The sequence below is a fragment of the Lemur catta genome, chromosome 15 (genome assembly GCF_020740605.2).
Source record: "Lemur catta isolate mLemCat1 chromosome 15, mLemCat1.pri, whole genome shotgun sequence".
Classification (NCBI taxonomy): Eukaryota; Metazoa; Chordata; class Mammalia; order Primates; family Lemuridae; genus Lemur; species Lemur catta.
In genome coordinates this window covers 53,019,708-53,036,360 of record NC_059142.1, presented here as the reverse complement: position 1 = coordinate 53,036,360, position 16,653 = coordinate 53,019,708, and the positions used below count along the sequence as shown (strand labels likewise).

At 51.9% G+C, this 16,653-nt stretch overlaps 1 protein-coding gene across 2 annotated transcripts in view; it reads left to right on the top strand.

Annotated features, from left to right (window-relative positions):
• Window positions 1-16,653, top strand: part of UBE2O (ubiquitin conjugating enzyme E2 O) — a 53,446-nt gene that overhangs the window by 26,161 nt on the left and 10,632 nt on the right. For both annotated transcript variants that reach the window (XM_045525749.1, XM_045525748.1), the window contains exons 2-5: window positions 13,771-13,830; window positions 14,029-14,139; window positions 15,852-15,949; window positions 16,425-16,488. In XM_045525749.1, the coding sequence (XP_045381705.1) occupies window positions 13,771-13,830; window positions 14,029-14,139; window positions 15,852-15,949; window positions 16,425-16,488 (333 nt within the window). The remainder of the gene's footprint in view (window positions 1-13,770; window positions 13,831-14,028; window positions 14,140-15,851; window positions 15,950-16,424; window positions 16,489-16,653) is intronic.

The following is a 16,653-nucleotide window of genomic DNA, read 5'->3' as shown; positions in this document are numbered from 1 at the left end:
AGTGCTAACATTGTTCTGTGTTTTAAAGCTATTGGTGATCCCCACCCTCTCCATTTTTTTTTAATTATCCCTTTTTTTTTTTTTTATACCTCTGAGGATCAGGAAAGTCATGGTCCACATAGGGGATACACACACACACACACACACACACACACACACACACACACACACAAGAAATAACCCCCTACATGGCTCCTTTTCCTTGTTTCTTTTCCCTTTCAACAAAAGATTTTCCACCCCTTCCACAAAAGACCCAGTTAAAAGCCACCAGTGTGTAGGTCTAGTCTTAGAGCTAGGAATGAAGGAAGCGCATCAGGGCGACCGTGGGCAAGGCAGAGCAGGTGCCTCCCCATCCTCTAGCCTTCCCACTGCCCTCAATCCCACCCCTCCAAGACCCTGGAGAAGGCACAGACCTGTGGCTCAGAGCACATCACCATACACAGTGCCTGCACCATGAACACTGTCACCAACTGTTAGACCAATAGGCTGCCAGTGGTGGGGTTTGGGGGCTGAGCCATTGGTCCGGGATCCTCACCATAGGCGGTATGCAAATACCTGTGTGCCCACTATGTACAAGCGCTGTGCCAGCCATCAGAGACTAAGTGTGACATGACCCCACCCCTGAGCAGCCTGTGATCTGGGTGAGAGGGCAGCTCATATACTAAAGGCAGCTGCCAGCATGAGGCCTTTTGCTGAGAACTGGCCACTCACCAGTGCGTGGGGCTGTGGCAAGGTGCAGGGCCGGAGCAGCAACAGAGGCCCTTCGGCGCTGTCTGTCAGCAGGAGAAAGCAGCGGGGATATCTGTGTGACGCGCTGTGGCCTTACCTGACCAACAGAGTTCCAGCTGCCATTGGAAAACCCAGCCTTTTGGAAGTAGCAGGGTTTCTGAGCTGAGAGCCTCCTTGTGCAGAGGGGGCAGGTCCCCTCTCCTGTGCTCTGGGTCCTTCGCATATGCTGTGCCGAGCAACCTCCGTTGGTTACCACTCAGGCCTGAATCTGCAAACTCCCTCTACAGGGAGTTCGTATTTTTAATGTCTTAAAAAGAGACCTTTTCTCAGCGCACATCCATCCCCTCAGCTGCCCCTTCCTCATTCCTCTTGAGCCATAGTTCTGAACAAGTTCCACCCTCCAAGCACTACTTCCTGCACTGCCAGCTGTTATCCAGGCCCTGCCAGTGAGGCTTCTGCCCACGCCACCCACTGGCACCACTGAGCCCGGGTCACCAGGGATGCTGGTTTCCCCATGGCCCTCGATCTCTTGGCAGCATTGGGCACTGGACCATTCTTTTCTTGACACTTGTCCCCATTCTCATGGCTTTTCCTCTGGCATTTCTCTAGCACCTCCTCGAGTGCATCCTTCTGTGTTCCAGGCACTTGTTGGGGCTGCAGTGAGCATTGCCCACTCCTTAGGGTTCACATTTTAGCCCCACGGGGGCAGACAGGCAGTAACATGCAGGAACTGCAGGCCAGGGAATGGTAAGAGCTGTGGGGGAAAGTACAGCCAGGCGGGTAGAGAACAGGGAGGAGTGATTCCAGAAAGGGTGGTCAGAGAAGCCTTTCTCAGGAGGTGACATCTGAGCAAGGCTTGACTGCAGCCATCTAGGGAAGTGTAAAGCCATGACTCCCCCGGCCTGGCGTGTCTCAGTGTGCAGTTACGGATTGAACTCCCTGTCCTCCCATCCTGCTCTTGTCCCTGCAAGGGCTGTCTCTCATGTCTCCTGATGGTTCACTAGCATCTGGCACAGGGGCTGCCAACCCAGGAGACATCTAGTTTGTTGAGTGAGTGAATGACCGACCGGATGGATGGATGGTCCGCTGCAGATCAAGTCAGCAGCGTGTAATAAATGGCAGGAGGCAGGTGTTTTATTACAAGGCAGGCTCTGTCCCTGCCAGGCCCCTGGTGGAGGGGAGGTGGGACTGGAGCTCGGCCTGGGAAAAGCCAGGTTAAGGTCGGCCACCCTCTCCCTGTGCCGTTGTTAAGGTCATGCTTCTGGACATCATCTCCCCTTTCAGGACAGTTCACACCCGGGGGAAGGAGTAACTCGGAGATAGTTGGGAACCATGGGGGCCGGGGGTGGTGGGGAGCATGGAAGGCCATGAGCACTAAGGCTTTTGGCCTACTCGGCACATGCCACACACGTCCCAGGGCTTCCCAGGCTTGTCACATGCAGAGGTCTCAAAGCCGTCACTGCAGGCCTGCCTTCACCCTCCTGTGGCTTGGTTGTCCCTTAAAGGAAGGGCACAGTGGAGCCCTTGAGATGTCCTGACCTTCCCATCTTCCTCCATTTGGGATTTGTGGTCCTTGAGAAGGTTGCTGCAGACTCACGGGAGATGGAGGGTCCTTTAGACACAGTCTGGAGTGGGCTTCCACCTGCTCCCGACTCCTGGTCCAGCAATGTGCGCTGCCTCCTAGGACCCAGGGACTGGGGGAAGTAGAGCCAGCCCGGACAGGAGAGAGAGGAAAGCAGGTGGCATTTACTCCCGTAAAAGAAAGTCTGCCAGTCCCTCTCAGCCAGGGGTTCCAATGCCCCCCGAGTCAATTGTAATACACTAATGCCTCTCAAATGATGCGAATTACTCCATCCTTGGGAGAATAGAAAATATTCAAACCATGTTCTGTGCTCTGGTGGCTTCTATGTGGATGACTCCAGTGTCTCATTGTCTGGAAGGGTGGTGACCATGTGGTATCAGCCACATGCTGACGGCAGACTGTCACTTCTTTCTGCAGTATTTTCCTCTGGTTTGGCTCAGCTATAGGGAACTTGTAGCTGTGACTTTCCCGTTTCCTGCCAGGGAAGGAGCAAAGGCCTGTTTGAGAGAAGAAGTCTGCAGTACCACTGGGTGTTTCCTCCCCGCCTTTTTCCAAATGGGTGGTGGTGAATTCTTTTTTTTTTTTTTTTTTTTTTTTTTGAGACAGAGTCTCACTCTGTTGCCCGGGCTAGAGTGAGTGCCGTGGCATCAGCCTGGCTCACAGCAACCTCAGACTCCTGGGCTTAAGCGATCCTACTGCCTCAGCCTCCCGAGTAGCTGGGACTACAGGCATGAGCCACCATGCCCGGCTAATTTTTTGTATATATATTTTTAGTTGGCCAGATAATTTCTTTCTATCTTTTAGTAGAGACGGGGTCTCACTCTTGCTCAGGCTGGTCTCGAACTCCTGACCTTGAGCAATCCACCCGCCTCGGCCTCCCAGAGCTAGGATTACAGGCGTGAGCCACCGCGCCCGGCTGTGGTGGTGAATTCTTTCCACTTTCCTGTCCGTGCCAGCTACCATGAACTCAGCCCAGGTACACACTACTACATATTTGTGTTTAATTTTGTTGGAAGTCTTGGCTTAGGAGGCAGGCTACCTGATCCTGTCCTGACCTAATTCCACTGACATGGGGAGCTGAAGAAAGGGAAGACACACTGTCAGGGCTGGTGTTGAGGAGTCCAGGAGGCTGAGTGGCAGGGTCAGCCTGTCTGTGGGGCTCTCTGTGGCCAGGGACATCAACGGTGTGTGTTGGGCCTGCTTTGGAGGCTGTAAGACAGGTATAGGCCCCAGCTTGGGGTCTTGGATCTCCTCTTCCTTGGTGGCTGCCTGTATCTTTTTCAAGCTGCCTGCCCCATGAAGAAGGATGTTTGCAGCACCCCAGCCCAGTTTGTCTTGGAAAGATGTAGTTGTAGCATTGTCAGGAAGGGGAGAACCAGCACTGTTTTGACATAGTCATTCAGGGTGGTCGTGAAACCTGCCTGTTCTGCCGTGGAGTCTCCTGGTGAGTGGCTCTGCCATGTGTCTAGGTGCAGGTACAGGTGAGTCTGTATAATCTCTGGCCACTGGGATTGATCTGAAATCACAGGTGTTAGGAAAACAAAGTGGTGCAGGCAACCAGGATCGCCATAGGAAGATCAGCCACCCTGGTCCTCCATATGCCCTGCTCCCGCTTCAGAGAGAACCTGCCCCCTGAGGAAGGATCTGGCCTTGGATCAGGGCTCTGGAGTGTTATTTTTACTGCCTTTCCTACCATATTTGCATTTTTAAAAATAGCAGTGCTGAGTGAATCCTTTCCAGAATGAGTTTGCCTGGAAGGTAGGATGCTTTTGCTGAGAGTGTGGCTATTGATTAGCAGCTAATGCTGGGCGCTGGGAGTGTGGAGCAAAGGCAGCCTCTGCTCGCTGGGAGGGGTGAGGCTCCCTGTCACCAGGTGCTGCAGGAGTGAGGTGGCAGTTCTCCGCTGCCCAGACTGCCCAAAGGTTATGTCAGGTTTCTGTGGGCTCGTGGTGGGTGGGGGGGCAAGGAGAAAGAGGGGCAAGGGAGTGCCTATAGCCGAGGTCCTGAGGGCCATGGCCCACGGTTTAGGCCAGGCAGGGTATGTCCTTCTGCAGCACACTTCTCTCTCAGACTGAGTTTTACATGTGGGTACAGCCACATTTTATATAGCAGCTCACTCCCATCCAGTAACCCAGCTCTGAGAGTCGGGGGTTCTCTTGGCCACAGCTGGCAGAATCTGTTCTTTGCCACTGTGGCAGCAGCTGGCCTAGGTCAGGCCCTTCTCTCTGTGTCAGTGGGGTCACATGCTAGATGGTGTCCCAGAGCCCAGAGCTTTGTTCTTGCCGTCTGCATGGGAATTGGCCCAGAATGGGATCTGGACCACCTGAGCAGAGGTCAGTCAAGGTCAGGGCCACGTCAGTTTGAGGACTTGAAGCCTGTGTATCTGTCCCAAGGGCTGAACCACAGGAAAGTTTGTCAGGGAATACTGAGGAGGTATCAGTTGACTCTCACTTTGTTCATTATTTTGAGCCACCTTGCTTTTATATTGATCCCTAGATTTCTATCTTTCAAATTCTTAAAAATTAAAAACAAATATTCTTAAGAAGTCAGAGTATATTTGATTTAAAAGAAAGGGAAAATTGCTGGTTAATGTAGAACTCTATTAACCAGGCTGATTATCAGACTTACTTAGGGAATGTTAAGAAATAGATTCATGAGCAGGGCATGGTGGCACGTGCCTGTAATCCCAGTGCTTTGGGAGGCCGAGACAGGAGGCTCACTTAAGACCAGGATTTCGAGACAGCCTGGGCAACATAGTGAGACCCTGTCTCCACAAAAAAAAAAAAGAAAAGAAAAGAAAAATTAGCTGGGTATGGTGGCAGGCACCTGTAGTCCCAGCTCCTCAGGAGGCTGAGACAGGAGGATCGCTTGAGCCCAGGAGTTCAGGGTTACAATGAGCTGTGATTAGGCCATTGCACTGTAGCCTGGGCAGCAGAGTGAGACCCTATCTCAAAGAAAAAAAGAAAGAAAGAAAGAAATAGATTTCCGACTTCATCCAGAGATTCACTCAATAGGTTTGGGGTAAAATACTGGGAGTCTTATGTTTTTAAAGTTAATAAACAGTGGCATTAAAACCTATTTCTCCTTCCAAGGGATGTGTTGAGGCTGCCTCCATTTTTCAGGACTTCATAATCTTTTTATTTCTCAGCATTGCTGAATCGAATATCTAGATTTCCTACAATCATTGGTTTCCCCCAGTTGCCCTTCAAAGGCCAGCACGGTGTGTGGTCGGCCACACCACCACCTTGTAGTTGCTCCTTGTCAGACATGGCACCCGTAAGTAGCAAGTTCTGATCTGTTACTCTGAGGAAATGTGTACCTCTTTCAGGCCTGTGACAAAATGAGACCTAGAGAGCCCTCTGGGAGGCTATGGGCTCACAGAGGAAGGAAGTTTTGTGCATGATTATATAGGAAAAGCCATCAGAAGGCTAGGGTCCCAGGTCTTGCATGCTGGTGTTTATTCTCTGCTTGTCCCCTCTCCCAGGGCACCACACTTGAGGCTGTTCCGGTCCCTGAGTGAGACTGGGTGAGGCTTGCTGCCGTGCATCCCAGCTCTGTGACCAACCCCCAGCTCATCATTTTCTGTCCCTGAAATGGGGATAAGAGCTTTGCCTGAGGCGATTAGAAGCATTGAATGGGGTCCTCTTCCCTCCCTCCACTGTCTTCTGGGCCTGAGGTAACCCATTTCCTGCGTCTTGACCTCCATGGTGCTATTTCTTCCTGTAGTCAAAAGCCATTTATAGCACTCTCCACTGAGTGGTGTTAGCGATATCCTCTACGGACCCAGCTCGGCTCAGTCTCCCGAGTACTCTGATTCAGCCTCTGTCCCTGTCTCCTCATCACTGGGGTGGGCGTGTCCACATTCCTAAAAAGGAGGGGGATAGACAATTTTGATGATATAAACAAGGGAGTGGTGAAGATTTCTTACGGTTTTTCTTTAGATAGCTCCCCTGGTATACCTAAAATCCCTTCAATTTAATAATACGCAAGGCAGGGTGGCTCACACCTGTGTAGTCCCAGCACTTTGGGAGGCTGAGTCAGGAGGATCACTTGAGGCCAGGAGTTTGAGAACAGCCTGGGCAACATGGCAAGACTCCATCTCTACAAAAAAATTAAAAAGTAGCCAGGCGTGGTGGCTTGCTCCTGTAGTCCCAGCTACTTGGGAGGCTGAGGCAGGAGTATCGCTTGAGCCCAGGAGTTCAAGGCTGCAGTGAGCTATGATCATTCCACTGAGCTTAGGTGATAGGACGAGATCCTGTCTCTAAAAAACAAACAAACAAACAAACAAAAAACCACAACTAACACATCTAAATCTTGATGCGCCTGTACATTGATTTTTATACCTTGTTCCATTTTTTATCAGTGTTATTTCATCTGCATTTGGCTTCTCCAGCTGAGCTGTTAGTTCCTTGAGAGAGAAACTGCCCGGAGCCTTGTTCAGGCCCTGCCCTGGTGCTCTGGTCTATGGGGACTTCCTCAGGCCACGTTGACCAGGGACATCTCTTCTTTTCAGCTGGCCTGCTTTGAGGCTCTGTGGATGCGCACTCCAAAGGGACTGCCCTCATCTGTAGAGCAGAGATCTGGCACTGAGGCAGGGAGAGGTGCAAAGCAGGTAGAAATCGGGGCCCTGGAAACATTGCAGGGAACCAGCTCTGGAGCCATAGCCGGAAGCTCGGAATTCATCCAGCCCAGTGCTGCCTGTCCCCGATGAGGAACCTGGCACCCAGGGAGGTGATGGGACTCCCTCAGCATAGACAGCTGGGAAGTGGCAACTCTGTGGCCTCTGCAGGACTTAGTTCTCGTTGTGCCCTACAGCCGGTACCCTCACCTCTGTCTCCTGCGGCATGTGCACTCCACATGGCTGGTGCAGCCTGATCTTGCTGCACCGATACAATTGGACAGATCTTCTCCCAGTCTCTGTGATTGTACTTTCTTAGTATTTTAGTTCTTGCTCACTGTCTGGAAATGAGTTGCATGTCACTGGTGTACTTTGGGAGAAATGCCAGTGGAGGGGTGGGCACTCAAGGCTCTTAGGACTTAATGATCTGACCAAGAGGTGACAGCAACCCCCAGGAGCCATTTTGGTCAGTCCCGGGTCTCCAGGCCAGTGGTGCCAGTGATGCCAGCACCCTAAGATGTATTCATTGTATCTGCCTGGAAATAGTAACTGCGGGTGTTGGAGAAGCAAGCGGAGGTTGGACGGTGCAGGGAGGTTGTGTTTCTTGCACGTGGGGTCCTCCATGGCTGAGAGCCCTGCCCCACTGAACTCAGACACAGCCCTTCCAGGGCCCCTCTTCTCCTAGAGAACATAGCTACAGCACAACACGGGTTTCCCTCAAACTAGAATCTTCCCAGAAACAGCTCAGAGGGATATTTTAGCTATTTCTTCTCCTCCTTCCTTGCTATCTTTAAAATGCCCATCAGAATAGCCAGGGTTTGGGGATATGCATCAGAATCACATTGGGAACTTTTTTCAAAATGCCTCTTTTCAGAATATCCACCCTGGGGACTGTGATTGAGCAGTGAGCCTGCAGTAGGCTCATAACAGCCTCCCGCCCCCACTCTGATGCTCACCCCACTGAGGGCGAGCCACTGCTCTGTTAATGTGTACACAGATCACCTGGAAGCCTTGTTAACATGCAGATTCCCAGGCAGCAGGTCTGAGCGGGGCCTGAGAGCCTGCATTTCCAGTGAGCTCAGGGAAGATGCCGGGCTGCAGGTCCAGGGACCACACTTTGAGTGGCAGCATTGCCCTAATTGCCCAGGGGTAGCAAGGGCTGTGCTGGAGGGCTACACAGGTCAAATGAGGAAGGACAGGTTAGCACAGCAGTGACCTTGGGCAGCTTACTTACCCTCCAGGCCACCCAGCCTCCTGTTGAGTGAGAACAAGAGCAGTGTCTTCCCTTTCAGGATCCTGGGAGTTGGAAAAGGCAGAGTACATGGGGTTCTTCCCCCTCATTGTGCCAGCTCTGTCAGGCTGGGTCCATGATTACCACCTGGGTCATCATTCCGTGAACTCACATGGCATCAGACACATACTGGGTGTCTGGAAGGCAGCATTCAGGCAGTGAGCCCGCCATGGCTGGACAGTTGGCCACCGCCTGCTTACTCTCAGGGTGCCGGGCAGCCCAGGACAGCAGCCTGTTGTGTGTAAACAGAGCAGTCAGCCAGGAACAGAGGGTGGAACCTTGCTATTCACTTGTCTACCTTCTATTCATACTTCTTGAGGAGGGGGCTGCCTTCTAAAGATGCCCATTTGTCTCCTGCCTTCAAACATAGGGGTCCTGGGCTGTTCTTGTCTTTTTTGTTGTTTTGAGACACGGTCTTGCTCTCCTGCCCAGGCTACAGTTTTTAAGGATTGACAAGCCCAGAGCCTGGGTGAGGGTGCAGTGCGCTTACTGCTTATCAAACACTGCAGCACCTGCAGAGACCAGCCCTGCTGCCTGGGCCTCCCGCTGGGCTCCTGCCAGGCCCAGCTCCTTGGTCCTTCCTCCTCAGTTAGCAGGCAGTTGGACTCAGTCCCCAGTCTGTGTCCCCTCGGGCAGGCTGTGCCTCCAGACCATTCCAGCAAGCTGGTGAGCTGCCGCTGCAGTTTCCGAGCAGTGGTGTAGTTGTGCTGCGTGGCTTGGCCCTGATCGCAGGCCTCGAGTCTGTGGTGTGAGAGCAGAGATCAGAGAGGGGTCCCTGAGGAAGCGACTGCCCCGGGGTGGGGGGTGGATTGAGAGTACTGGGGGCGAGACGGTCTGGTCGTGTCTCTGCTGTGCAGTTACGGTGCAGCTCCTCCCGTGCCCCCAGCTTGCTGTCCACAAACAGGAATCATCATCCCTCTGCCCAGCTCAGCAGCACGTTTCTTTGTGGATAAATGTTTACAGGTGTAGTTTCATTTTGCCTCCCTCATCTCAATGTAAGTTCTAGAAAGCCGATACACATTCTTAATTATATATTTGTATTCTTGTCTCACCCTGAGTGTATAGAAAACACTCAAAAACTATTGGATTGACTGACTTCAGTCTTAGCAGAGCTTTTGTTGAACTGGTAGCACATGATTAACAGAATTTTCTAGCTAGGGGCACCAACCTTTCTTTTACTTCCAGCCATTTCTGCTGTCCTCCCCCGCTCTCCCAAGCATGTGAGGCCCTTTGGCCATTTGTGCTTTGCTGGTAAAACCTTCTGTCCTCAGGTGGGCAGCCTGCTGATTGCTGGGTTATCAGGGGCTCAGCCACATGATGGTCAAATGCTCTGAGAAAGTCCTGACATTGGCACACGCTGGAATCACTGACCAGTCATGTCCCCAAATCCAGTCCGAACTGGAAACTCAGGCCTAGGAAGAAGCTAGAAGAGGAGCCCAGCTCTTGCGAGAGGCCCCATTTTTCTGCCACTCCTAATTTCACTGTTCTAGCAACTCAGTGATATTTTAAGTCAGGTCAGAAAGAGTTAAAAGTTCCCCACCCCAAAAATGCCTAAGTGTGAATGTGCAGGCCTGGGTTTTGTGTGTGTTTGCTTGCTTGTGTTTGGTGAGAGATGATGTCTTTCCCTGTGATGGAACCTGCCAGATACTTCAGTAGGGTGAAGATTCTCCAGCTTTTGACAGTTACCCACAGTAAGATACACATTTTACATCGTGACCTAGGGCACGTACGTATTATATGTGCAACTGAAAAGGTTTTCTCCACATGGTACTTAGACATTTTCTTCCCCCTTTCCCCCCAATGTTGGCCATGACCCATTAAATTGATTCCATAACCCACAGTTTGAAAAAACACTACTTTAGGGACAATTTCATTCTAAGATTTCCAAAGCTTTTTCAGAAGTCCACGCTGAGATTAAACCTTGCAATCTGGTGCAAGTAGCTTCTCAGGCCGCTAAATTGCATTAACATTTGCAGAGTAGGGATGAATGCAGCTGGGCCTGCCCCCCCATCTCTATGCTAGAGTCTTATAAAATCTTTAAAGACAATGTACATTCCTTATTTATGTTTGTATTCTTGTCTATCTTTGAATCTTTAGGAAGTACTAAAAAAACATGATCCTAGGTTTCAGCAAAGTTCTACTGAAATAGGTTTCCTCTATTCCCACCCCCCAAAACTGAGTTGGGTTTCTCAGCCAGAGAAGCATCTAAAGCCTGGCTCTCCTCCCACAGCGCAGGCCAGGATCCCTCTTCACAGAGGACAGGCGTGTCGTGTCGTCTGATGCTCTTGTTTCCAGAGGGGCCACAAAGGACGTGGGTCTTGAGGTTCCACCAGACAGCCCTGCATGCCTAGTGCATGTGTCCAAGTAATGCATGTTCATTTAAACCCCTCCTGGCGTAGAGACACTGTTAACATTTTGGTGTCTTATCTTTCTTGTCCTTTTTCTGTTCAGAAACCTCTGATACCTACAGCTGTCCAAGAAACGTTAGACAATAAATAGCTCGCCAACTCTGAGGTCGTTCAGAATTTTAGAGCCTATAAGGACAGCTGAAATCTATCTGTCCCTCCACCTCACATTCCTTCCTAGGAACAGTTTTTTAAAAACTATACTCAGGGCCCACCTTAACAGTAGAGATAGTTCTAGATTAGGACCTGGTGCTTTCTAGAGCGGGCACAGCATCCTCTAGCGTCTGCCTTCGCAGGGCCACCTGGCACCTGTGATTGGGGTACTTGATCTTTGGGGGGAGGAAGGGAGAGGGGGACAAGCAGGTGCTCAGGGCCCCGAAAACATCTGCAGTCAGGGCCACCACAACCGGCTTACATGTGCCCCAGGAATGAAGAGAGGGTTTATTACTTTTATAACCAGGAGAACAATCAGTTTTGATTATAGAATGTGTGAACTTGGCAGAAATGTCTTTTACTCTGTTCCTATCTCTGGGGGAGGGATGAGCTTTTTATGTGGTTAAGAGAATTTACTCTGGAGCCAAACTTCTGAGTTCGAGTCCCAGCTCCACTACTTATAAGCTTTGTGACCTTGCACAAGTTACTTATTTTCTCTGTGTCTTAGTTTACTTGTCTGTAAATGGGAATGACAGTAATAATACTTTATAGAGTGTTGGGGCATCTCACAGGTGAAAACGTGTAAAGTGCTTAGAAAGCAGACTGACAGGTAGCAAGTTCCCGGTTGCGCTGTTACTGTGAGGCAGGGGACTCCAGAGCTCTGGAGTTCCCCAGGAGCACAGCAGCTCCCTCTGGAATGGTGATGCTGAACGGCTGAAAGGCTCCATGAAGCAGGCAGCACATGCAGGGCACAGAGAGGAAAGGCGGGCACTTGGGAGGACCTGCTCGGCAGAGGGCATGCGTGGGAGAGTACGGGCTTATTTGGAGAAAGGCGGCGCCCAGGACGGGTGGGACGTAGGGACTTAGGAGGGAAAGCCGTGAAAGACAGTGGAGAGCCTCCAGGTCATCCTGAGCCCTGCCAGACACCTTTGTCTGGGTTTCTGGAATTCCCAAGGGAAGGGAGTGTAGCCACCCCGGTAGCCTCTGACCCCTTCCTTCTCCCTGTCACTCCCACTCCGCTCCCAGCACTGTCGAGGCTTTGGAGAAATGTAGTTCCTTGTCATGGAGAGGTTACAAGAGCTCCCTGAAGGCAGCTTCCCAGAGAAGTGGAATCACTTTTTCCCGAGAGCTGCAGGGAGAGGACGGTGCTTGCTGTATAGCCTCCTCTCCTGGGACTGGACACGCCTGCCCTGCCAGCCTCAGAGCTGGAGCCTCTATGTCGTCTGTTCCCGCAGGGGTACGGTTAGGCCGGACAGAGCGTCCCGTCAAAGAGCTTGATTTAGGTCTGTGTCTGTGCTGCCCCCTTAAGCACCGATGCAAAGGCCACAGGGGACGCAGACTCCCATCTTGAGTCTCTTCTCAGGGACCCCTGAGCAGCGAGGCAGCACTCATACTCCACATGGCAGGGTCCCTCTCCTATTGGGTTTCCCAGCACTGCAGCCTCTGGTTTCTGTGGCAACTTAGAAAGACCCGCAGTTGTGGCTTTCTGGAGTCTAAAATGGGAGCAGGGCTTTGAGATGGGTGGGGTTGGGGGGGAAGCACAAAAACACCATGTCCCAGAGTGGATATTTGGGCATAGAGAGTTACAGCATAGACTGTTCTTTGAGTCAGAAAAGTGGCATCCTCTCGCCAGCACACCCCTCATGGGCCCCTGCGCTTGGAGCAGAGGTGGGGGGAGAGCCTAGCCTTTTGGGGGTCTTCAACCTGCACCTCGCAGGGGCAGTGATCACAGCCAGCTGTTACTGTGTGCCCTGCCCCATGAGGATGTCTGTGCTCTCGTTGCCTTATTCATCCTGTCCCAGCCACTCTGAGATGGCTGCTGTCACCCCACCTTATTATGCAAGTAGACAAGGAGTGGTTTGCCTGAGCTTTCTGAGTATCTGACTCAAGAACCCTGAATTTTACAACTGGGCTCATGGTCCTCTGGGCTTTCGGCTCATGCCCTCTGGGAATGTCTCCACTGCTGGTTGATGGTCAGTTATGCATCCTCATAGCAGAGTTTGCTTTAGCCGTTGCCAAACTTTCCGCAACCTTGAACCAGCATCTTCCTTTTTCAGCCCTTTGGTTCTCCTTCCCTGGTGGTGACCCTTCAGTGCCCAGGGGTTGAGAGAGGACACTGCTGAGGCATGTCCAGTGGGTGTTGTATGGAACAGCTCTTCCAGCCCCATTCGGGGTCATGGAGGTGAGCAGACATAGAGACCCACCCATTGCCATGGCTCAGTGAGGAGCCACAGAGGACCTGCCCTGCGAAAAAGGAGACAGGCTGGGCTGGCAGAGAGCCGCGCCCTGTCTGGCTGTTGGAGGGGGATCTGCAGCAGGAGGTGGCAGCCTCTGCTGGGTGTTGGTGGAGGGCCGGGTCAGGTGCTTGGCCAGGCTCTGAAAGCCAGCTGCCCTGAGACTCACTCAGCAGCCCGCAGCGCTCCGCAGCGAGGTAGATAAGGAGCAGGCTACAGCTGGTCAGGAGGATGACCGAGATTAGAACATGGTGTCCGGTGATAGCGGGCTTCAGGGTGACCCACCAAAGCCCGGTGTCCTGCCCCTCCCCCAGCCTACCTCTTCTCAGTACCGATCAGCTAGGTCAGAGGGCAGGCACTTGCAGAAGATAGAAAAGGATTTAACTCATAGCAAAGTGTTTGCTCTCTGTAGAACGGGTTATTAAATCCTTAATTAAAGCAAGGCCTTGTGTGATCTGTCATTTAACCACACTGCTCAGCGTGGTCTCGATTACCTACAGCAAGCCCAGGGCTTGCCTTTGGTGGGGAGATAGTGACTGGAGGGGACACCAGGAGGCTTGTGGGCGGAACACGTTTCGTCTCTGGGTCTGGGTGCTGGTTCGAGGTGTGTGCAGTCTGTGAAAACGCTTCCAGCCGAATCCTTAGGATTTGTGTGCTTAGCAGTGTGGATATTACACTTCAGAAGAAGTTGGAAGGAAAGTGTATCCTGTGGCAGCTTCAGAGTCGATTCTCTCACGCTCATTTTTTTTTTTCTACAGCTAAAACTAGAGGACCGTTCCGTGGTGCCCCGGGATGTGGTCCGGCACATGCGATCCACTGTGAGTCCTTTGTCCCCACCCCGGCCCTGGACCTCAGGGCAGCCACTTTGGGGACTTGAGCCTGCTTACCTTGCACTCTGCAGTGAGAGAGCTGGCAGGCTCTGGTGGGAGGCCACCTTGGGCTTGTCTGGGCTGGGTCTCCCCTGGTGGCCAGGGCTGCTGCACCTGCTCGGCCTGGATGCCTCCTCCTTCCCCTAGGACAGCCAGTGTGGCACCGTGATAGACGTCAACATTGACTGCGCCGTCAAGCTCATCGGCACCAACTGCATCATCTACCCCGTCAACAGCAAGGACCTCCAGCACATCTGGGTAAGCTGCCCTGTCTTCTGACAGTCCTGTCTGGGCGCTCAGGTTCTCTCAGCAGCACAACCTCTGAGCCGCACCCCTCCTCTGTGCTCTTGCAAACACAGCCTCCCCAGGTCAGACAGCAAAGCTAGTGGCCAGCTGGCTCCTTGTAGCCTCGCTGTTGCGTGCAAGTGAGCTATTTAGACATGAGTTCATGACACGCCCTCTCCTCCAGCCTCAGCATAGGTTGCTGGTGTGGTTGTCTTTACCTATTTTCCTTTCTCCTTTAAAATTTCCTTTTTTTTTTTCCTCTTCTTTTCTTCTTGTTTTTTTTTGAGACAGAGTCTCACTCTGTTGCCCGGGCTAGAGTGAGTGCCGTGGCGTCAGCCTAGCTCACAGCAACCTCAAACTCCTGGGCTTAAGCAATCCTACTGCCTCAGCCTCCTGAGTAGCTGGGACTACAGGCATGCGCCACCATGCCCGGCTAATTTTTATATATATATATTTTTTTAGTTGGCCAGATAATTTCTTTCTATTTTTAGTAGAGACGGGGTCTCACTGTTGCTCAGGCTGGACTCGAACTCCTGAGCTCAAGCGATCCACCCGCCTCGGCCTCCCAGAGGGCTAGGATTACAGGCATGAGTCACCGCGCCCGGCCGCCTTTTTTTGTTGTTGTTGTTAATATATAGCAGGGGAGTAAGGAGGGGGGGTTCAGTTTCCTTTTGTTTGAGACAAAGTCTCACTGTGTCACCCCAGGAAGAGTGCAACAGCATCATCATAGCTCGCTGCAGCCTCCAATTCCTGGGCTCCCACCTCGGCCTCCCAGAGTGCTAGGATTACAGGCGTGAGCCACCGCGCCCAGCCACTACCATTATTCTATTGCTTAAATGATCCCAGATTTGGCCAATGGGAGCCCTTTCAAGCTGACTTTTGTGTCCTTTTCAAATGGCCCCATATTTCTTTCTTTTTTTTTTTTTTAAAGCATTTTCCTACTTTCTGGCATGAGGTGTTCTGAGTTCATCTTGTATTTTTTCAGACCTGGCCCTACAATCAGCCATTTCTCCAAGGAGCCTAGTTCCTTTCAGAGGAAGGAAAACTAAGATCTGTATGCTAGGTGTGCTAATTGCTACTAGGCCCTTTTAAGACAGCACTGAAAAATAAGCATACATGTATGCATGTACACACATCTAAATGCATCAGCACCTATTCTATGTATTAAAAATATGTGAGTTCATCCTGATACCTCCAGTTCCACTTCAGCCCCTCAGCTCTTTCCTTCCTCGTCTCTGTGTTTCTCCAACAATGAGAAATGTGGCTCTTGATGTCCTCAGTATATTTATGTATTTACTCAAAGCACGTATTTGTCCACAGTTACCTCCCAACTGTGTGCCTGTCTCCTCTGCCTGCCACTTCTGTAGCACACTCTCGCCCAGTGTCCTGTGTCCATGGGTGTTGTCAGGCCTCCCCAGCCCCACCAGGTAGCCCCCGCCACACCACTTCCTCCTCACTGGGAGGGGGAGTTGGGGTGCAGCCTAGAACTCAGGGGGAGGCCTGCTGCAGCAGTTACTGAGATCTAGGAGCCAACCAGTCCAGACAATAAGCTGTCTAGATCCTTCGTCCCTGTCTCGGTGGGGGGAGGGGGGGACGAAGAGGAGTTTGTGCCCTAAGCATCAACATTGTCTGCTCTCTCTCTCTCTCTCTCTCTCTCTCTCTGTGCTTGTTCCCTTGGTCTGCAGCCCTTCATGTATGGGGACTACATTGCCTATGACTGCTGGCTGGGGAAGGTCTACGACTTGAAGAACCAGATCATCCTGAAGCTATCCAATGGTGCCAGGTAGACATCTCGCCACGAAGGAGCCATCAGCTTGGGAAGGGCAGCTTACTGGAAAGAGGACAGGAGGAGAGTGTTTTCTCCCGGGGCCTGTGATGACAGGTTTGATTGAAGGCAGTGACAGATGTTGCAGGCATTCGGGGCCTTGTGTCTCAGGGCCTGACCCTGTGCTGGTCTTCTTATCTGCTGTGGCCTAATTCTCTTGTTCAGTTTCTGGGGAGAAACATTTTCATTTAGGATATCTGCTAGGGACTGATGCTTTACTTTAGATGCTTTAATGATGGTGAGCACTCAGATGCTACTCCGGGTCCCATTCGTTGTAGAAAGAGTTTCTTGTACCATCTCAGAGGCTGAGTTGTTGGCAGAAGATGAACTGTGCTGTTATAGGGCATGTGGACGCATTGGCACCTCTGAATCACTACTGTTTGATGCTCATTGTGCCCCCTGCTGGAGACCAAGCCTCTGTTCACTGTTTCAGGTGCTCCATGAACACAGAAGATGGTGCCAAGCTCTACGACGTCTGCCCACACATCAGCGACTCGGTGGGTGTGCTCTGCCCAGGCCAGCTGCTTGGGGGCGGGCGCTATCCGCTTGGTGCTCAGCCCTCTGGCTGCGCAGGAGGAAGGATGACTTAGCAAAGAGCTAGTGGCTGGCCCCGGCTAAACAAAGTGGTTTCCTAAAAAGGGGGCAAGTGTGCACCAGAGGGT